Below are 23,472 nucleotides of genomic sequence, written 5' to 3'. Positions count from 1 at the left end.
GGTGGCGCGTGCCCCCCGAGGGGGCGGTGCCGAACCCCTCTGGTTGACGGGATATCCCCATGGTGTCTGGGGCCTCCGTGGCTGGTGGTAGAGGTAGCAGTGCCGCCATTATATTGTGAGCTGTTGGGGGGATCGGCTGCATAATCCAGCCGCGCGGGGTGAGATATGGGGTTTCAGTTGCTGGGCCCACCCGCTGCCGCGCCTTTCTCCTCCTCCACTGGTCGGCGGTCGATCGGGCCACGGACTGCGGAGTGTTGCCTGTGACAGATTACATGGCCCCTGACATGGGTCCCGGAGGTGGCTTGTGGGACCTTGACTGGGGGCAACCTATCTAGAGTGGTGAAACCACTCAACTTTTGCGCACTGTTGCACCTGGTCAGTGGGTCAGACCAGAATATTATTATACTGTTTTCTATATTCCAACATTAACACATAAATCTCAACACTTCAGCATAAATGTTTGCTTTTTAATTTGCAAAATTCGACAGAAATAATTTATATCATTCAACTGTATTATTAACAATACATAACAGTTTCACAACAGAACTACATAATTATGCTTAGTAGTAAACAGTTGTTGTGGCCCTTGTAGTAGCCCGATGCATTTCGAGTCCCTTCGGACTCTTCCTCAGGGGCCTGTAAATGGGGACCAATTTTTAAACATTAGTTAACCTAGCTCATTTTTAACATTCTAAATTATCAGGCAGTATAATACGAAGGCAACAACGTGCAATTCAAATATCAGAAATGTTGTCAAGGAACATTTTGGAACGGATATTTCAGTGTACCTAACAAACAGAAAAGCCGCCACCACACCACTGTGACAAAAACTGAACAACCTCAAGAGTACTCATACTCACATTGATGATAAACACACTTCGCCCTGCCTATAAACAAGATAACAATTACTAACCGGCTCTAACCAAAAAAAATTTTTTCCCAATTATAACCCTACTCCGTGGAAAACCTTACCTCGGTTGCTATTTACTGCGCTCTACCGCGTTCCTCCCTTTTTTTTCCAAAACCAAATCGTATCTGTAAACAAACATAAACAACCATACTCAAAACCTTTCTCCTTTTGGTTCTTTCCTCCGCAATGAAGGCGCACACCGCCACAACGCTACATACCTTGCTGGTCAAGTTCGTGTTCACCGTATACTCCACTAATCTCCACGAAACAATCTGTGCCACATGGCTGGCCTGTGGCGTTTTTAAACAACCAAACTCTTTCTAAACGTAACCACAGAAAGAGAAAACGGACTGCCACTAAGTTTTCAAACCTCAAGATTGGCAACATGAAGGACAGACTTCAGCAAGCTACCGGGGCCGCCATATTAACGCTATAAAGAAGACTTGTACAAAAATGCGTGAGCATGAATGAAATGAAAATGTGATAAAACGAAAGTGTGTACAACAACGAAAAACAATATCACAACCTGGCAGTAAAAAAATGTTATCAAAACATAATCCGTGTACATAGATAGTCACTTTTTGTAAAAATACAGGCATCTCAACAAAATACAAACACAAAATACAAACACATATTTACAGGAAAACATAATAATAATATCGGTACGAAATCCGTTCATATGCATAGGCGGTCACTCATATGAAGCCTGCCAAAGACTTACTAGCATCTCAACAGGGTACAGTCACATATTTACAGGAAACAGGTGTAATCAATTTTTTCATTAAGCCCTCTAGGTTCTTGTGTTCCAAGGAACCTAATCCAGAATATTTCTCTCTGAAGGAGTGATCTGGTAAGATCACCTCCTTCATAGTTTTCAGTTTCAGAGAGAAATATTCTGACCGCCTATGCATATGAACGGATTTCGTACCGATATCTTGAGGTTTGAAAACTTAGTGGCAGTCCGTTTTCTCTTTCTGTGGTTCCGTTTAGAAAGAGTTTGGTTGTTTAAAAACGCCACAGGCCAGCCATGTGGCACAGATTGTTTCGTGGAGATTAGTGGAGTATACGGTGAACACGAACTTGACCAGCAAGGTATGTAGCGTTGTGGCGGTGTGCGCCTTCATTGCGGAGGAAAGAACCAAAAGGAGAAAGGTTTTGAGTATGGTTGTTTATGTTTGTTTACAGATACGATTTGGTTTTGAAAAAAAAAGGGAGGAACGCGGTAGAGCGCAGTAAATAGCAACCGAGGTAAGGTTTTCCACGGAGTAGGGTTATAATTGGGAAAAAATTTTTTTTGGTTAGAGCCGGTTAGTAATTGTTATCTTGTTTACAGGCAGGGCGAAGTGTGTTTATCATCAATGTGAGTATGAGTACTCTTGAGGTTGTTCAGTTTTTGTCACAGTGGTGTGGTGGCGGCTTTTCTGTTTGTTAGGTACACTGAAATATCCGTTCCAAAATGTTCCTTGACAACATTTCTGATATTTGAATTGCACGTTGTTGCCTTCGTATTATACTGCCTGATAATTTAGAATGTTAAAAATGAGCTAGGTTAACTAATGTTTAAAAATTGGTCCCCATTTACAGGCCCCTGAGGAAGAGTCCGAAGGGACTCGAAATGCATCGGGCTACTACAAGGGCCACAACAACTGTTTACTACTAAGCATAATTATGTAGTTCTGTTGTGAAACTGTTATGTATTGTTAATAATACAGTTGAATGATATAAATTATTTCTGTCGAATTTTGCAAATTAAAAAGCAAACATTTATGCTGAAGTGTTGAGATTTATGTGTTAATGTTGGAATATAGAAAACAGTATAATAATATTCTGGTCTGACCCACTGACCAGGTGCAACAGTGCGCAAAAGTTGAGTGGTTTCACCACTCTAGTTAGGTTGCTCAGTTTAGAGGCATGGTGTTTGGACAAACGTGCCACTTTTGCAGCACGCATGGTATTAAATACAACAAAAATCATATATTACTTTAAATTTTTCGGAAAAAAAAAAAGAGGTGTGCTTCTCACTTGTAAATTTCACCTTGACTGGGGGCGCCTTTCATCCGAAGATAGCCCGGGCACGGACTGATAGGCCTGTTTCTGCGTGGAAGGGGGTACAGCCTTGAGGTCTGGTTGGGCCTTGTGTGTGCCTGTGGGCTGGCCGCAGAGGGCAGACATGATGAGGGACAAGGGCAGCGGGGACTCGACAAAACAGGGGCCCATAGACAAGTTCACTGGCCCGGGAGCGGTGGCCGGGGCTTCTGGGGGCCAGCAGGAGGCCGTCCCGGACAATGCAGTACTGATGGTGGCGATAACTAAATCCAGGGACATGTTCGATGCTAGGATCGCGGCGGTGGGCTCGGACGTTCAGCTACTGCGACAAGACCTGCGAATGCAGTTGCCCACATTACGGTAGCGGAGACCCGCATCTCAGGAGTGGAGGACGATGTTGCACCCCTGAAAAAAAGGTAGCAAATATGGAGAACATTCAGAAGGGCTTGGCGCTCCGGGTTGAGGATGCTGAAGGACGGGCCCGGCGGAACAACCTGAGATTTGTGGGCTTTCCGGAAGGATGCGAAGATGGTAACATGGAACTAATTCTTGCCCAGTGGCTAGAGAGTTGCTTCGTGGTGGAGCCGGCTCACAGAGCACTGATCCAGAAACCTCCGGGGGGGCCCGCCCATGGCCAGTGATAGCCATACACTTAAACTATCACGACCGTGACGCCATACTGAAACAGGCCCGGGCCAAGGAACCAGTGCTCTATGAGAATACCCAAATTCTAATATTTCCGGATTACACACGGCTGGTCCAGCAACAACGCTGCGAAGGCTCGTCTGTGAGATGTTAAGCTGCCTTACGCCCTCTTGTTCCCGGCTCGCCTGTGGGTAGTGTTCCGCCCCCGCACCCACTTCTTTGACACACCAGAGGAAGTCTTCAGATGGACGGATGAAACCGTTCGGGTGAGAGTACATACGCCGCCGGGACGGGAGTTGAATTCCTCGGTGAGTGAGGCCGCGCCCAGGGGACTGTGAGGGCAGCTGAGAGGGGGCAATAGACGATCCAAGTCTCGGAGACGCTCCAAGTCGCGCGGGGCCTCCTTTCGCGGGAGCTCTGCTGTAGGCCAGAAGACCCAGGACCCCTGAAATGTGTTATTCGAGTGGTGCTGCTGTACTCTTCTAGCTGCTTGGGTGGACGCTTTACATTGCTTTGGTCATGGGAGTCTGAAAGTGGTCTGAATTCCCACCTGTTAGATGCTGGTTGGGGATGGGCCCAGAGGCTATGGGCTGTAAGTTGGGGATCCATTGGTTGGGGTGGGCCCCATCTCCCCATTGGGGGCAGGGCACTCACCCTGCCGCAACAGGTACTTCTGTGGTTTTGAGGTATAGGGTGGGGGTTTGTTGGGGGGGAATGTTGTTAGGTACGAATCGCACTTCCACAAGGGGTTCACTAAATTTTATGTGCACGTTTGCATGGCCCTCCACCCGTGCGGTGGTCCTGTCCGTTCCCTGATGGCTGGTTGCTCTGAAGACGATCGGGTGCCCCCGGGTACCCTACGTATTCTCAGCTGGAACGTGTGCGGGGTCTTAGATAAAATCCAAAGGGGGGCGGTTTTGCGCCAGGCAAAGAGGGCTAGAGCTGCCGTGCTACAAGGAACCCACCTACTGGGTACAAAGACCCTGTGTTTGCAGCGTTATGGATACCAGCTAGTCTTCCACGCCGGATTCACAAGGGATTTGATGGGGTGGCCATTCTAGTGCATCGTAGAATCCCATACGTTCACTCCAAACAGTGGGCTGACGCCCAGGGGCCAACCTGTTTATCCGAGGCATGGTCAGGGAGGATCCTTTGGTACTGGGTTGCGTCTACGCCACCCCCCCCTACAGTGGTTGCTGGTTGAGAAAGTGTTTACTGTGTGGGCGGACATACCCAACACACTGTCAGTGGTGGGAGAGGATTGAAACGATGCTCTGGATGTGGTCAGGGATAGGCACACGATTGGGTGGGGTCCGGGCGGTGGCCACTCCACAAAACCGCATGATATGGTAGTGGGCTTAGATTGGGTGAACACGTGGTGGCGCCTACATGGGGACAAGCAGGAATACACATATCTTTCAGCAGTCCACAAATCCTTTTCCAGATTAGACTACATTTTTGTTCCCCGTGCAATGGCTGGAAGGGTGGAGTCGGCGGAGATCCTCCCTCACGGGCTCTCGGATCACTCCCCAGTGTCCGTTGATTTCCGTATGGGCAGGGGGCGGCAGCCATTCCGTTGGCACCTCTCGGTGTGGCACCTGCAGCAGGAGGACTACGGGAAGCACATGAGTGAGGTTATTGCTAACTACCTCGTCAGGAATGTGGGATCTGTCTACAGCGCCGGGACACTGTGGGAAGCTTTGAAGCCCACCCTGCGGGCGCTGGACACTGCCTGGTGTGCCGCGGCTCATAAGCGATGTAGGGCAGAGTTAGTGCGGGCCGAGGCAGAAATAGAGGCGCTTGAACGCCAGAGTCGGGTGGCGGGTGAGGGTCAGGCGTTGGGGCAGTTGCTATGCAGCTCTTCTGTTGGATGAGGCACGGCAGGTCTGGCTGGTGACGCACAGCAGAATATGTCAGTGGGGGGACAATTCAGGCAAAATGCTACATCGGCTCTGTCAAGGCGCTTTCCATGCTCAGACCCTTCTGGGGATACTGGACGAGGCGGGAGCTCCGATTACGGACCCGAGGGTACGGCAGAGAGCTTCGCTGCATACTATGCCGACCTCTATGCCTCACAGGAGTGCCTGTCGGAATATGTGGTGGACAAGTTCATAGCTGACTTGCCGCCTAAAACAGTGTCCCATGAGGTGCGCGATCGGTTGGAGCTCCCACTGACTGACGAGGAACTAGGCACGGCCCCTGGGCGAGCTCAACTCTGGGAAGGCCCCCGGTCAGAATGGGTTCCTGAGTGAATTCTTCAAACGGTATAACTTGCAGCTAGCCCCTCACTACCGGGCGGCCCTGGAGGAGGCCAGGGAACAGGGTAGGCTCCCCCCGGAATTAAAGGCATGCGGAAGTGGTGGTATTTCATAAGCTGGGTCGGCTCCCGGAGCACCATGCCTCCTACCGTTCGATTTCTCTCCTGCACGTGGAGGCCAAAGTTCTGACCAAAGCGTTGGCTAACTGGCTCCTACCTCATATCTCAGCGCTTGTACACCCAGATTAGGCCGGGTTCATGCCCCAGAGGGTGACCAGGCACAACATACGGCAGGCGCAGGTGGCGATGGCGGCTGTCTGACAGACCGAGGAGCAGGCGGCGTTCCTCTTGGCCGACATGGACAGGGCATTCGACACGTTGAGCTGGGTCTATTTGTTCACACTGCTGCCCCAGCTTAATCTGGCCCCTATATCATGTCCTACCTGTTATACACAGATCTGATGGCGTCAGTTCGGGTGGGGGAGCGGTTTCTTCCAGTTTCTCTATCAGGCGCGGCACCAGGCAGGGGTGCCCCCTCTCGCCGTATTTATTCTCCCTGGCTATGGAGCCGTTGGCAGCGTGGGTGCGCAAAAATGCACAGCTAAGGGGCTTTGAATGGGCGCCGGGGGTTTCCGATAGGATTGCATTATCTGCGCATGATGTCCTTTTTTTTCTTACAGATCTGGATAGAACGCGCCTCCTGCGGATAATGCAGATCTTCGGGGAATCTTCGGGGTTATACATGAACCCCCGCAAATCCACGCTGTGGGTGCTGGGGGAGCGGACGAGGGTCGGTGATTGGGCATCTACACTTCAGGTGGTGGTGAGGGGCCTCAAATATTTGGGTGTGTTTCTCCCAGAGGTGCCGCCATCTCCTGGGAGCAGAATCTGGTGCCGGTATGGGAGTGAGTTCGTGCAGATCTCAAGATCTGGTCACGTATGCCTCTGACACTCCAAGGCAGATCAGCAATTTTTAAGATGGTAGCACTCCCTCAGCTGATTTACCAACTCCAGAATCACCCTTATCCCATCCTGCCTAAATGGTTCCGGTGGGTGAACTCTGTGCTAAGGCAGTTTTTGTGGGAGGGTGGAGCTGTGCGTGTAGCACTGCGCACATGCTTCCTCTCCACCTACTGGGCAAGGTTGGCGACCTCGGACATCCTCTCATACTATCAGGCCTCACACCTGCTGGTCCTGAATGAGTGGCGACAGGGGGGACCCGGCTTATGCTTTGGAACGCTATCTCATGGGGTCCCACACATTGCACACTATTCTTTACTCTGCCCTGCTGTTGGGCGCGCTGCCATCAGCCACGCGGGTGGTGTTTCAACTTTGGAGGCAGGCACTACGCCGTATGGGGTGGTGGAATACCCTGATGGGGGAAAACCCCCTGTGGAACAATGGGTGATTGCCCAGCCTTGTGACGCTACAGGGCTTCAGGGGATGGGATGACATTGGAATCTCGACCCTGGGGGATGTTCTGAGGGGCACAACACTCAAGTCCTTTCAAGACCTGCAAAAAGAATTCGGCATGCCTCGTTCCCAGTTCTTTCAGTACCTCCACTTCCGCCATGCACTGTTCCCCAGTCTAGAGGGACTTGAGTCTCTCCCCGAGTTTGGTCCACTAGAAGCAAAAGTGTTTATGGGGGACCTGGAGACAAAGAAAATATCCCAAATCTATCAGTCCCTGGTTACGCATTGCTCCTCTACGCTGCAGAGGCTCCGGGAGGCATGGGAGGAGCACGTGGGCGTGCTTGAGGAGGATGATTGGAGGGAGGCTTTGGCCGCCCCCAGGCGAGCAGCCATAGCAATGCGTCATCGTCTCATTCAATTTAAATACCTGCACAGGGTCTACTTCACCAGGGTTCGGCTGTGGCGGGCGGGACTGATTGCCTCACCGGAGTGCCTCCGATGTGGCCGGGAGGAGGGCACGTTTCTGCATACCGTCTGGTGCTGTGGTTCCCTGGATCGGTTCTGAAGGGGGGTCTTGGCCTGTCTATCGGAGGTTTTGGAGTGGGAGCTCCCACATACGCCACAGTTCGCCGTGCTACACATAATGGAGGGGTTAGGGGGCAATGTGTATAAAACAAATCTGATGCAGCTTGGCCTCACTTTGGCAAAAAGGCACATAGCCAGGACGTGGAAATATCCACGGGCCCCTTCTGTAATGGTGTGGAAAAATGGTCTGGACTTTTGTATGGGATTGGAACAGCAGATCTTCATTGCCAGGGGGTGCCCGCGAAAACAGTATAAAATATGGAAACGCTGGGCAGACTACCGGGGCATGTGGCTAGAGCCTCCTGTTGTGACAGAAGATCTTCCGGGGGAGTGACCGACGAGTCGTGTGGCATTGGCTTGGTGTGGGGTGGGGGACTCGGGGGGCAGGTGTACATATGCAGCTATTCTTCTGTGTAATAGTGGTTGTCCATAGGTTGGACTCTCTGGAACTTGTGCGACTCTGGAGGGAGGGTGTGGGGGAGGGGGGAGTTGTGGGGTGGGGGGCTGTTTGGGAGGGGAACGATAGTTTCACATGCATAGCCCTGTCATTTATTTGCTCCTTTTTGTTTCTAATGAAAAGTCGATTGCCTTCCGGCTGATGTAATGTTTGATACTGTAGTTGTCTCTGGAGTGCAGAGCCCTGCAACATATGTGCAGTCTGACAATAAAATATGTTTAAAAAGAAAAATAGCAAAACTGTTAACTGACTGTGTATTTATAATAAGCCTTTGATCATGTTGCCTGACAGGCAGGATTTACTTAATAGATACATTCATTGAACATGGGTACTTCAGAGTAAAGCTTTCTAAATGTCCTATGTTCCCAATGCTAATGGCTCAAAAAGAACTACTTCTCATGGCATGACACTTTTCACATCTTAGAAGGTGTATCAGAAAGGAAAGAAATTACACACGTAGTTTATCTGTTTTTTTCATTATCATCATATCAATTGTACCTGGTGTTGTTGGGATCGTTGTACGCTTTCTCAATATCTTCCATACAGGGGAGGTCCTCCCAGACTCCTGGCACCTTTTCGATCTGCCATCGATAGGGTAAGTGGTAGTGCATCAGTGGGCATTCACCTATGTAGAAAAAAGAAGGATTTGAGGACAAAAGCAACGAGGGCTGAGTTTGCATGATCTCTTTGGAGATTACAAAAAACACAATGCCAATAGACGCAGCTTTTTAATAGTCAAATCCATGCCTGGTGAAGATAAGAGTATAAATATAGCTTGTTTCCCGGTTAGGTCCTTGCACTCTTGATAATCTCAGCAGACAAGCAAGGACTGAGTTTGGATTCTGCACTTCTGCTGAGCAGGAACGAGAACAAACCAAGGTCTTGGGAAAAGTTACTAGTGCTTCTGGGGACTATACCTTTAATAGACATATAGCAGCACTTCTCAACACATTTATTTAGACAGTTCCAGTACTTAGTGGAACAGATCCATACTTCTGAATGGGGCACTTCTCAGAACTGTTGTGCTTTTAATAGTATAAAACGGGCACTGGATGGCAGCCTCAATAGAGAAATGAATCATAGAATGCTGGAGGAAGGGCACCTCTTAGCAGAACCTGCACTTCTTAGCACAGTACTGGACAGTGCAAAAACTTCTCACCAGTGTGTCATAAATTAAATCAGACATACCAGTGCCTCTTCTTAGGATTCCAATATCCGCACTAGCATAGTGTTAGGTCTTCTCGGCAAAATAGCTATACTTGGCGCCACTGGAGTTATGCAATTGTGGGGCCACAGAGTTTTTCACATAATTATGGATTCGTCACATTTTCCACATAATATATCATCAGCAAAAAAAATCTTTGTTTCTATCGCAAAAGGTTTAAACGTTTGTGTAGTCACTTTTATGTTGCTTTTAACTGATTTTGAGTGTTAAACTGCTACACATGACAACCAAACTATGCCCAGACAATGTTAACAAGTGTACAACAGACAATATCGAAGTAATACTATCAGAAAATTTACAACATTAGGCTCCATAATTTGCCTCTTTCGTGCTGCATAATTTAGTCAACCCTGCATCATAATTTTGCCATCCTCTGCTGCATAATTCCAGGGCCCTGGCTATACTCAAGATAGAACAGTATTAGCACTTCTCAGCATGTTTAGCATATTTGTAATAGTTTTATTTAGACGTTCCAATCCTTTCTATCTGGTCTATTATATTATTAGTGGCAGTGCACTACAATCACATCCAAATAAGATACATTGGTGCACATGCATCAATATAGGCAATTGTGATTTCTTAATATGGAATCACATTTGCCTATACATGTAGGAATCGCAAAAAAAATTGTGATTCCTACACATTCCTTAATTGCAAATCGCAACTTAAGAGTCGCAATTAAGGAATGGCTTCCCATTTAGTCCTATGGGCCGAGAGGCCCATAGTAATGAATGGGAATTGCATGCGCAATTACCATCAACATGAAATTGATGGTAATGTGTGATTCTTATTTGCAAAATCGCAATTTTGTTTTGGATGATGCACTGCATTTAAGGAATCACAATTTGCGATTCCTTAAATGCAATCACAATTTAAGTAATCGCAAATTTAGCAAGGGACAGATTCTGCAAATCTGCCCGTTTGCGGCCGGCATTTTCGTTGATGCATGTGGCCCTATATCTATTCTGGCACTAACCTACCAATTGCAAAATTTGAACCTTCCACGGTCTACTATAAGCCCCAAATGTTGGGGATTCTAATGATACCCAGACTTTGTGGTACCACTGGAGGGAACCAAGAAAATAGCCAAACATTTAGCGATTTTCTTTTTAATTGGAAACAAATGCTGTGCAAGAAAGCATACATATTTTTTCTAAAGCTGGCATCAACAAAAAGTTTGCTGTGCTAAAATTGCTCCCCTCTTGCCAGCTTGCAGAATCAGAAAGACTTGTAAAAGAATACCAATTTTTACAACACTTTTTGCATTTTTCTAAGTGATAGTCAATCTTTTCTATTTTCTGTTGTTTCTCTCTACTTGCAGTTTGTGGAAACAGTTGTAAAATTCATTGGTGAAACCAGATAACGATACATTTAGGAAACATTGACAAAATTCAGAATTCATCAATATAGGGGTAATATCATTAGATTGCTCATGGTTTTCCCAAATAAACTAATCATTGAAATAGAAAATAATGAAAATAAGTAGTGAAAACTAGAATAGGTGACATTTTATTGTAATCTTTTTCACTGATGGCAGATTTACAAAAGTAACATACCATGACATCTGTCAGACCCTTCTATTCGCAGAGATGTACCCAAAGCCAACAACTGAACAACAGATAACAATGATTTTTTCATTGTGTACCAGCCATGTATCAGTTCATATGGACATAGCTGCCAAGGTTTAAGATTGCTTAAGTGTGATATTTTCATTTTTTCAGTGTTGTTATGTTTGAAATTCAATGGCAATGAGTAAAACTTTCTTGTGAGCCATAGCAAGCAATGAAGGCCAGGGAAACATATAAACATCAGAAATTACACCTATTTGAGCAACCAAAAACACTAGGAAGTTCTTTAAACTGCTGCAAAGCACCAGAAATGAAAGGACACTAACATAGTGCCCTTGTAACCTGATCATACGGAGCTTTTGATAAGAGATTGTGTGCTTTCGGTTTGCAGCTTGTCTCCCCTGACAGGCGGGCCTGTCGCTACTGCCTTTTCCTCTAAAAATACTTCTTTTATTTGCACTTGGGTGGTTTGAAATGGCATGTTTTATTGTTTCAAGTAATTACAGCCCCAACCTCAAGCAATATAAAAAAAATGGCCCAGACTGAACTGGAGGGGCACCGGGCACTGAGGCAGGGCCTAGTCAAGTCCATTCAATTACAATTACAGAAGCCAAGCAGTGAGCAGAGCTGTGACAGGCTCAGCACAGTGATGATAAAAATAATCTAAATGTAAGAGGGAACATTTAAAGGTGTGAATGAGCCACAGAAAGGTGCAGGCCCGGCTCCAGGAATTTATGTTTGGGTCGGCCAAGGGTGCTTTTGGGTGGGCCTCTACTGGCCCAATTTGTCACTTCTGGAGGTAGTCTACAAGCCATCGATTACATCATATCTACTTGCAAACAGTCACCAAGATACAAGGATTGCTTCTGCGTGTATACAGAGCATGTGGAGAGTTATTTATTGGTGCCTCACCACTAACCTCTTTCTCTGTAGATACCTTTACTACCATCCTCCAACAGTGCACTCCTTCTCTCTGTAGCCCCTCCCCCTCATGACCTCCTCCTCAGACTCCCTCACTGCTACCCTCCAACAGTGCCCTTCATCTCCCCAAAGCCCCTCCTCCTCATGACTTCGTCCTCGAATCCCCTCAGTAGCACCCTCCTCTCTCCAAAGGCCCTCCTCCTCATGACCTCCTCCTTGGATTCCCTCATTGTCTCCCTCCACCAGTGCCCCTCATCGCCCCATAGCCTCTCCCCCTATTGACCTCCTCCGCGATTCCCTCATTGCGACCCTCCAACAGTGCCCCTCATCCCTCTGTAGCCCCTCCCCCTTATGACCTCCTCCTCCCATCCCCTCATTGATTGTCACTTCATCTCTCCGTAGCCCCCCACGACATACTCCTTGGATTCCCTCACTGCCACCCTCCACCAGTGCCCCTTATCGCTCCATAGCCTCTCCCCCTCATCACCTCCTCAGACTCCCTCACTAACACCCTCCAACAGTTCACTTCATCTCTCCGTAGCCGGCCCCATGACATACTCCTTGGATTCCCTCACTGCCACCCTCCACCAGTGACCCCCATCGCTCCATAGCCTATCCCCTTTTTAACCTCCTCCTCGGATTCCTTAATTGCCACCCCCACCAGTACCCCTCATCGCTCCATAGCCTCTCCCCTTCATCACCTCCTCCTCAGACTCCCTCACAACCACCCTCCAACAGTTCACTTCATCTCTCCGTAGCCCCTCCATGACATACTCCTTGGATTCCCTCAGTGCCACCCTCCATCAGTGCCCCTCATCGCTCCATAGCCTCTCCCCCATGACAGCCTCCTCGGATTCCTAATCCCCACCCTCCACCAGTGCCCCCATCGCTCCATAGCCTCTCCCCTTTTTGACCTCCTCCTTGGATTCCTTAATTGCCACCCTCCACCAGTGCCCCTCATTGCTCCATAGCCTCTCCCCCTCCTCACCTCCTCCTCATACTCCCTCAGTACTGCCCTCCAACAGTTCACTTCCTCTCTCCGTAGCCCCCATGACATACTCCTTGGATTCCCTCACTGCCACCGTCCACCAGTGCCCCTCATAGCTCCATAGCCTCTCCCCATCATCACCTCCTCCTCAGACTTCCTCACTACAACCCTCCAACAGTGCACTTCATCTTTCCGTAGCCCCCCATGACCTCCTCCTCGGATTCCCTAATTGTCACCCTCCAACAGTGTCGTTCATCTCTCTGTAGCCCCTCTCTCATATTCGATTTCAATTGTTGTATAGCGCTACTCATAGTGTAGGGTGTCACAGTACTTACATCATGCAGAGACAATGAATCATACAAGTGTGTAAATCAGTCTATAGGGAATGTCACATAAGCCAATGAGGATTGCAAGGTGTAGGTATCACATGTCATCCATACTGGTGGGCAGCATGTTTTAAGAGGGTTTGGTCTGGAGAAGCACACACACAGGACTTAAAGCATACCCCAGTGGTTGCGGAGTTGGCTTTACTGATTTAAATGTATATCTGCCAAAACTAACTCTTTATGGCAAAATTAGAGTAATGAAAGAAAGGGTAAATTCTAACTATATCGCAACACTAAAAAAAATAAGTTCCAATTATACCATTCCGGTTTGTATGCAGCTCTTTGATGAGGTCACTGTCCTATTTTAGGATTGTAACTTCTGTACTGCAAGTAACCCACTGAGCTATTCAGATAAATACAGTTTATCTGCGTTTAAAAATTAGGAACAGACAAAATATTGCTCTCCAGCAGGATCATTAATCACTAGAGTTATCTGGACATTTTAGTAGCTGTGTCTTGCATCCGTCATGATAAGGATACAACGATATAAAATATACACAGCATACACGAAGTATGTGTCCTGCTGGGACCTCATAGATTTAAAAAAAAAAAACTAATATATACACATCCTCGAAGCATACATCTAGCTGGGCCTTTGCAGATTTAAAAAGAAATGGAACAATAGCCACACATTCTCTTAACTGCTCCGTTCAAACTCTGTGGCACAGCCCGATCTCATAAACAGCTGAAGGGGTCAGGAAAGGTGAATCTGGAGCAACAAACTCCTTTTCTCCAGCGCTGAAATATCCACGCAGTAGGACAGTGCGCACACATTACCCGGTGCCAAAGAGGATTTCTCCCCTTCGCCATGCCCCTGTACCTGCACAAGTGGGCGGGGACACTACCCACCTTCCTAAAAGGAGATGCGTGATTGGGGGTGCCTGTGAGAAAAAGCCCAGGCCCAATCACGCAACTCCTAGAAAAATAAGAAAAATAACGTTCAGATTAACGTTTTAATTGCAGTGGCCATTTGCTGTTGCCCCCCTGATGTTAGGGCCACGGTTCATGTTTGGGTGGGCCAGGCTTATGTTTGGGTGGGCCTGGCCCACCCGCTAGAACCGGGCCTGAATGGGTGACAAGTAAGCCAAAGAGACAATGAACGGAACCTGCCCAGCTCCAGCCAGAGCGGCGCCAGTGATCATACGGCGTAGGCAGCTAGACTGTCACGGAGATAGGACAGCCGCCGGCGACTCTGCTGGAATGAGGGCAGGTGCTCGGGTCAGTGCTGCAATCAAGGAAGTAAATTTCAGTGGCAGAGGGCACTATACAGCCAGCAATGGCTCACCCAACCCATAACCGAGTTAGTGCTGTACCACTCTGGACTCACCATGGCTAACACACTGAAAACGGTTGAGCAGACAGACGTGGTGGCATGAATGAGCATGACCGGGCATGCCTGCTGTAATAAATGCTTTTAGTTAAGTGTCTGTTTTTCTTAGTGCTGAGTGTGTGATACTGTAAAGAACAAAATTGGTTTACTGTTACCACGGTGTCCCTGATCCCTTCTCCAAAGATTGTTAGTAACGCAAAAGTAACGGACTACAATAACCTGTCTTTCAAATTTAGCACTGGTGCATTGAACTAAGTTAACATGTGGCACCTATGAGTGGGTTTGCAAACCTCGTAGAACTACGCCAGAGGCATAGTTTAGTCAACACAGTAGTGAGAAGCTATGTAAACAAAAATAGTCACCAGCCCCCTGGTTCCCTAGTGAGATAGTTGAAGAAAATGTAATACTAAGACACCATAAGAGTCAATGGCGTAAGAAGTACGATGACTTAAGTAAATCTATGTTCAATCTGGGCATGACTGAATATAGGAAATGGCTTATACAGAGTAAAAGTACATACTATTCAATTAAGATTTGTAAGCACAAAATCCTCAAAAAGATATGTATAAAATCATGTGTGACTTTTCGGCTATTGACAGAGTTACTCAACCTTCTAAATTTTCACAAAAACGGTGCAAAAAACGAAATGTCTTTTTTATTGGCAAAACATATATAATTAAGGGTACCACCTAGGCCACCCCAACTTCCGGTAGGCTAGCGGGGCGGCGGCGGGAGTTTGCCTGACTACTTAAAAGACATGAATCACCGGACGCGCAGCGGGCGCACCAGCCATGCTGCCAGTTTCCTGCCAGGCGACCTACTGTCGCCCACATTTCTAAGGATACTGAACACCTATGGTGAATGTGATTTTCATTTAAAAGTTGATAAAGTAGCAGAACCTATTACCTGTATTAAATGTCGCCTTGAGATACTCTTTATTGACCCAGAGCACACAGTGACCAGAAAAGAAAAAGATCCCACCCCTGGTAGTCTTACGATTAAAGGGGGACTGATGCCCGTTCTTTGGTTAAACACGCATTGGATATTAGAGAGTTAATTGTAGGAAAGAAATTAGACTATATGTGTATAACTGAAACCTGGCTAAATGGCAAGTGCAACCCATATATTGTGGCTGCACTCCCCCCCAACTACACAATCTGTAGGAAGGATAGAGGAGCACATAGGGGAGGGGGGTTGGGCATCCTTTACAGGGACACACTGCAACGTAAAAACTTCGATCTACACTCCCTCAAGGAAGCAGAAAGCCTTGGCTTCTGTCTCACAATAAATCCTTCTCTCTCTTTTTCCGGAGCATTTATCTATAGCCCACCCGGTTTGAATACCACCTTCCTAGACACCCTAGGGGAAACGCTTAGCCACTACCTGCTCAGATACGCTAATTTCACCATTCTTTCATCTTCATTTGGAAAATGGGAGCGAACCAGGGGTGGCTACCTTCAGGGAAATAATCAAACGATTTGGATTACGTCAATTAGTAGGATCGTCGACACATCGGGCAGGGCATACACTGGATGGGGTTTGCACTACTTTTTCCCCTCCTCCTAAATGACCCTCCTATGACCCAGATATGGTCTGACCACGACTTCATTCAGATGAGAATCATAATACCTAATACCACACATATGGCCAAGAAGGCGTTACTGATACAGCCCAGGAGAAAACGGTCTCAATTAGCCTCCAACCCCATGTTGGCCAAAATTGCACAAGACCGGACTCCAGCCCTCATCAGGGATTACACAGAGGATTCCCATCACTTTCACACCTGGATGACAGTAATAAATGACGAACTAATACCCCTTTAACCTTCCAGGAAGATAAGCAAAGCCAAATCTCACAAAGACCCCTGGTTCACTACAGATCTAGCTAAACAACGTCTCTAATGCAAGCAGTCAGAACGCAGATGGAGAAGAGTTTATAACCCAGTAGACCGACAAGATTTCAAAATAAAGAGGAAAATATATCAGACATCCATCAAATTAGAAAAAAGGAATTACTTTCAGAACAAAATAGTGGAGGCTAATAACGACCCAAAATAGATTTTTGCGATTGTAAAATCCTTCACTGATCCTAAAGTATTGCACAAAGAAATTCCCCCCTCACAGACCCTATGCAATGAAATCGCAAAATATTTTGATGACAAAATAAAGATCATTCAAAAGGATTTTGGAACAGTCATGCTACCAGAATCCAACATAGATCAGGAAACGGGCCCGGTGACTTGGCCTAATATGCAAGATTTCCAACCAGTCACATTGGAGGCCACATGGTCAGCAATCGCAGCCTGTAAATCAGGCTCACCATAGGACGCCTGTCCCCCAAGGATTTTACATCAAATGTTACACTTCGTCATCCCAGTGATTAACCACATCGTAAATTCATCACTCCTCACTGGCACTGTCCCTGACGAATGGAAACTTGCTTTACTGAAACTATTGGAGAAAAAGCAGAATGTAGACATCTCCAACCTATCGAATCTCCGTCCCATATCCCTGCTACAAATTTTGGGGAAGATTACAGAAAGATTTGTCAACAAAGAGCTTTCAAAATTCTGCAAAACCTCTATGCTATTCCATCCACGCCAATCAGGATTTCACCCAAACCACTCCACAGAGTCCACCCTATTAGAAATATCAGACACACTGAAGTTTATCGCAGACAAAGGCAGGAAAGCAGTGCTGATCCTGCTCGTTTGTCTGCGGCATTTGATACCATCTCCCATGAGATACTTCTGGCTCAAATAAAATCCAGCGGCATTTCAAACACCGTCCCGACCTGGATCAAGTCCTTCTTGACCAACCGCAGGCAAGTGGTCTCACTGGGCACCTTCCTTTCACCTGAACGGTCTATCACAGCTGGAGTGCCCCAGGGCTCATCCCTCAGCCCGCTCCTATTTAATATATACATGTCCCCCCTTATCTCTCTCATCTCATTCTTTGGGATTGAAGTTACATCTAATGCCGATGATACCCAGTTGATTCTATCTCTGGACAAAGATTCTTCATCGGTGGAAGCAAACTTCAAGCTCTGCTTCTCAGCAGTCATCCAATGGATGAAAGATAACCATCTCCGGTGCATTGCAGACAAGACAGAGATTTTTCCAATGGGGAAAGACAACCCTTTTCAACCCGGGGCCTGGTGGCCGGATGATGTCATAGCTCCCCCAGCCACAGTTAAAGTTGCAAAAAATCTGGGAGTAGTATTTGATGCTCCCCTTTCTTTTACCCCTCATGTACTAAAAATGGCAGGAACATGTTTTGGCCTAATCAAAACGCAAAAAAAATTATTCGATTTGATCCCCCTAACGGCTAGGAAAACAGTGTCAGTGGCGTTCATTCTCTCACGCCTGGACTACTGTAATAGCCTTCTGGCAGGGATCAACAAATCTGCACTGAAGAGATCACATGTGGTCTAGCTCGTGGCAGCTCACCTGGCCCTGAAACTCCCTCTGCATCAGCTACCCTAAAAGCTTTCCATTGGCTCCCAGTTTATAAAATAATTGTATTCAAAATCCTCTTGATTACTTTTAGAGCAGCATACAAACAGGGTCCAACTTACTTGTCAGCAAGATTCATCCCCTATACCACAACCAGGACCCTCAGATCCTCCTCAGCACATCTTCTTAAATCCCCCAATTACAGATGTAAAATTAGGGTAGGAAAATCAGTCACGGTCTTAGGCACAAGAGCATGGAACTTTCTGCCAGACGAACTGGGACACCTTGAAACAGAAAAACAGTTCAGGAAGGCTTTAACACCTTCCATGCTGGTGACGGAACCACTCCGTCACCAGCCTCGGACGCACTGTGCTGGTGACGGAGTGGTTCCGTCACGGCCCGGCCGCCGCGCCTGTGCAGAGCTGATTTCGCGCCTGCGCGGCGCGTTCTATTGAGCGGGCGGGGCCGTGATGGAACCACTCCGTCACAAGCACAGCGCGCCCGAGGCTCGTGATGGAGCGGTTCCGTCACGAGCATGGGAGCGCCGCGTGGCCCTCCTCCCCCCTAGCGCTGCGGCGGAATTACCGCCGCAGCCAAGGGGTTAAAAACCTGGATCTTTGGAATGCCACACGAAGTCTGTCACTCTCTCATACAAGCTCCTTCTTTTTCAGAATGCTTGATCTTAGCCGGATAGCGCCAGGATGCTCCTTTCGGAGTGACAGTTCGCTCTTTATAAGTTCCCCTATTCATTTCAATTCAATTCAATAGCAAAGAGTCCCAGGTTAACATCTGACTTGATAGAGGGAAGACAAAATCAGACCCAGTTGTCGGGTTTTCAATCCTCCGGCCATGGAGCTCTTACAGAAACTTATAACAAAAGTTACATTGGGTTCTCCTTCTGAACCATGTCCACCAAAGTTAATTCAATGGATTGCTTGAATTTTTAAGGAGCCACTACTAGAAATCTTAAATGTATCTCTCACTGTGGGTGAGGTGCCTGAGAACCACAAAAAAGCATGCCAGAAATATTGAATAAGTATTGTCTGTTTTCGTTGTTGCCGTACGGTGCTAAATTATTGGAGGCAAATGTGGCACAAGAAATTAGTACTCATCTGCAAATTTCCAACTTCTTGGATCCCCAACAGACTGGGTTCCATCCCAGACACAATACGGAAATGGTAATATTTTCCATTATTGGTGTTCTTAGAACGGATCTTGACAAGGGTTTTACCTCAGCCTTGATACTACTTGACTTATCCGCATCCTTCGACAAGGTAGACCACAAAATCTCACTACAACGTGTCCAACTTTTCCATGCTGTGGGTATTATTGAGACTCCATATAAATGGTTAACATCATATTTGAAGAACAGATCCCAGGCAGTGAACCTATCCTTTTCAGGCAAAAGCGATTAGAGTATTTAATACATATATTGGACCTCAGTCAGTTAGTAAATTACTTTATTAGATACTTATAATATAAGATAATAAAAGTACAGATGAATACATTTTAAAAACAGCAAAAGACAAATGAACACAATTTTTAAAAAAAGTCAGTCAATCAGTGTAAATACAGAGTGCTGTAAATATCAGTTTGAGTAAAAATAGCACAGCAAAATAATAACAACAGTAAATAAAAACTATTTAAAATTCATTTAGTGATGTTGCCTGATTTTCCATGATTGCGTTAAAAAAGACGCTACTGACAAACAAACCATGTGGTTATGAAGAACTAGAAACCTTCTAAGGGAGTCACTGATACACCTGGTCCTTTAAACCAACAAAGAAGAAATTGGCACGGAAGCTGGAATATAAAAGCAATGCATTTATTAACCTCACATGAGGGAGACTGCGTAATACGGTACCTTCAGGCCACTGCAGGAGACAGTCTAAGGAGTACAGAGAACAGGGGCCTTATAGATGCATTTGTTGCCTAGTCAGCATACAACGAAGAGGAGGTCCTGACACTTACAAGCATGCTTATTGACTAATATGGGTATACAAAATTTGCTTGCTCAACAAAGTGGGAGGAGAGACATCTCTCCTTACATCAGCAAGAATAGCCTGACAGTTCTACACTAGGAGCAGGTGCATTCTGACAGCTAGGCCTTTCTCAGCATGTGCAAAGCTCTGGAAGAGGGAGAAGCAAAAGGTGAGCACATGGCTAACTAAAATGGCTGCCAAGTACAAAATGGCTATCAGCTCATGTTAACAGCGATTCCTGCAATCTTTAACAGTTAGGCAGGGGTTGTAGAAAGAACATTGCTACGCAACATTGTTTGAAACAAAATTTGCACATCAAGGGGACAATAAATATTTTACGGGGGTCCCTGTAAAATTTACAGAAGATAAAAATGTGTAAATTTGATTGTACAGATAAATTGTCACAGGGACAGCAGGGTAAGTCATTTATGGAGTAAACGCCTGCAGGATTGGCCAGCATGCACGGAATACGTTTTAATTGGAATCTGATTAAAAGGAATCTAAGACGTGCATTTGATACAGTGCATAGGTATGACATTATCCCTTCCTGAGGCTTCGGACCTTCAAGATATAGTTTCACCAAAACCTTTGTACAGTTTGTTTGTAGTCTGGCACCTGATCTTTGCTTTAGAAAGCTGGTTTTTACCTCCCGCCTTGAGATGCTCATGCAATCCCTGGGGTTAGTAAATAGGCGTTCCAAACCTAAAGCGGAGAAGGCCGATTTAATATATGAAATCCATGGAATTCTATGTACATTTTTCATGGATATACAATCTTCAATTAGGTTTTGGGTAGTCTGAATAGACTCCCTTCTCCAGATGGAATGCCACAAAATTATTGGTGCCACAGAGATTGTGTCAGACAGATATGGGACCTCCAATTCTATATGGGTATTAAAGTTGGAGCAGCTTACGGGAAGGCCCATTAGCTTTTTCCAAAAAATGTCCTCTATTACTTGTAGGGGAGATGAATTAGTATGGCCCCATATGCCTGCCCCATAAGATGCTACCAGCACTGATTTAGCTGCGTATATCTTTCTTACCATGTCGATAGGCTTTGCCCCCAATTTTTTGATGAAAGAATGGAGAGCAATAATGCTTCTCTTTTAGCCCCCTAGTAGCGTGCATATGGGACCATGATAGCTGCCTATCAAATGTTACACCTAGGTATGAAAAGGTATCGGTGTGGGCTATTTTTTTTCTGGAAACATATAAACTTGGAACCTTCCTATCCTTCCTTCCAGGGATTAAAATGAAAGATTTTGCCTCATTAGTTTTTAGCCCTAATTTTTGCATGTATGTTACATAGGTGTTTAGTAACTTTTGTAGGGCCACACCCGTACAGGCAATTAACATTGCATCGTCAGCATGTAGGAGGATTGGTGTGCGAACGTTGTTAATTTTTGGGACGTCTAGTGTAGAATCCGTCTGGGGTGCTTCTACCCCATTAGTGTAGACAGAAAAAAGAAATGGGCAAGTACGCAACCCTGGCGGACTCCTCTGTTAATTGGGAACACCCTGGTGCACTCCCCATCTCTCCCATATCTGACGCAGGCCATAGCTGATGAATAAATCTGCCTGATAAACCATATAATCGCCCCATCTATGCACATTTCCTCCATTATTCTCCATAGGTATTCATGTGCCACACAGTCAAAGGCTGTGGACAGATCCATGAACGCCAGGTATAATCTGCCAGACTTTGCTTGGGTGTACTTAGCGATTAGCAGACTGAGATTAAGGCACTGGTCTTGGGTACCCATACCCCTTTTAAAACCGTATTGGACCAGAATTAAAACATTACTTTTAGCTGCCCATACCTCTAAGCGTTTCAGCAAAACCGTTCCCATGAGTTTGGCTATACTGTCCAGCAATGATATGGGTCTATAACATTTAGATTCAGATTTGTCCCCCTTCTTATAAATTGGTATCAAAATTGATTACCTCCATGAATCTGGTGGGCCCAATTTTCCAACTGCATTAAAAACATGTCAGCACCGGACCCCACAGATCTGGATGATCAACAAAGAAATCTATGGGAGTTCAATCCGGTCCTGGCACTTTGTTAATGGAGCACCGGGTTAGGGCTTCCCTAACTTCATGATATTCAAAGACCATTGGTGGATCATTGAGAGGGGTCGCGGGTACTTTCTGTTGGGATCGAATATACGGAAAAAATACCCGACCCAAGATTCCTCATCAACATGACAGTCCAATGCAGGGACTGATGGTGATTTAAGGAAGGGGGCGTTAACGATACTCCAGAAATCCTTCGAATTTTTTGTAACAGCTGCTTGGTAAAGTTGTTCCCATGATTCCTCCTTCAAGATTTTAATTCTTTTTTTTTCTGGCCTCATTATATTGGAAACGGAGTTGCCTCATTAGAGTTTTGTCTCTAGGAGTCACTCCCAGGGCCTGGTGCAAAGTAGTTAGTGATTTCTTACACACATGATCAATCCATCTAGGTCCCTACTGTTATGGTCATCGATTTCTTCCTAGATAGATGGTGTCTAACCTCAGCTAATATGGCCTCAAATGCCGCTGTCATTTGAGATGGGTTAGAGGCGGGTTCTAAGCATGTTAAAATGTCTCTCTGTCTTTTTTTAAATTATCTGTGGGACAAGTGATGCTTTATCTGCTAGGGCCAATTGTAGTGTTATCACATTAGCTTTTGCAATCACGGGCTTAATGTGCCTTATTTGCTCTGTATGAATACCTGCCCATTTCAGTTTGCCTGTAATCGCAGCGTGATCACTAAAATTTAAATAATTAATCCTGCAGTAGCAGCGGTGCGTCCATTGGGGCGTAGGGGCATAGCCCCACCAGCCACCATGGACGCATCGCGGCCGCCGGCCGCAATAAAATACATTGAATACTAGCAATCAGCCGCCGGCGGGAATTGTGTAGGGGGGTGGCCTGCTGCAGCTTGAGTGACAGTCCACACTCAGGCTGCAGCAGACCGTAGGGCACAGTTTCGTTGGGGAACTTATAGTGCGCATGCTTGGGAAAGTTGAAAACTTTCACAAGCATGTGCACTGTAAGTTCCCCAGCGGGACCCAGGGGTGCTTGTTTGGTGCCACAGCCCAGGTTTTCTAAGGGCGACAGGGCGAGCAGCAAATGTGCCTCGCTAGCCAATCCTGGCGCTGCATGCAGCGCCAGGATTGGCTGGTGGCACACTGGCTCAGGCTCAGCACTGCATGGCCAATCACTGTGTGACTTCACTGTGAAGCCATGCAGTGATTGGTCATTCTGGACGTGCGCTGTGACGTTTGCCTGGCTGGTTGTTGCACAGCACTCACGGGATCT

General features: G+C 46.5%; 1 protein-coding gene across 1 annotated transcript in view; it reads right to left on the bottom strand.

Moving 5' to 3' along the window:
- Positions 1-23,472, bottom strand: part of LOC144762216 (uncharacterized) — a 498,270-nt gene that overhangs the window by 203,001 nt on the left and 271,797 nt on the right. Inside the window, exon 5 of the mRNA XM_078647367.1 lies at positions 8,812-8,938. Coding sequence (XP_078503493.1) covers positions 8,812-8,938 — 127 coding nt within the window. The remainder of the gene's footprint in view (positions 1-8,811; positions 8,939-23,472) is intronic.

This window comes from Lissotriton helveticus, chromosome 1_1, assembly GCF_964261635.1.
Source record: "Lissotriton helveticus chromosome 1_1, aLisHel1.1, whole genome shotgun sequence".
Lineage (NCBI taxonomy): Eukaryota > Metazoa > Chordata > Amphibia > Caudata > Salamandridae > Lissotriton > Lissotriton helveticus.
The sequence above is the reverse complement of the archived record's forward strand: the minus strand, read 5'-3'. Positions and strand labels throughout refer to the sequence as shown.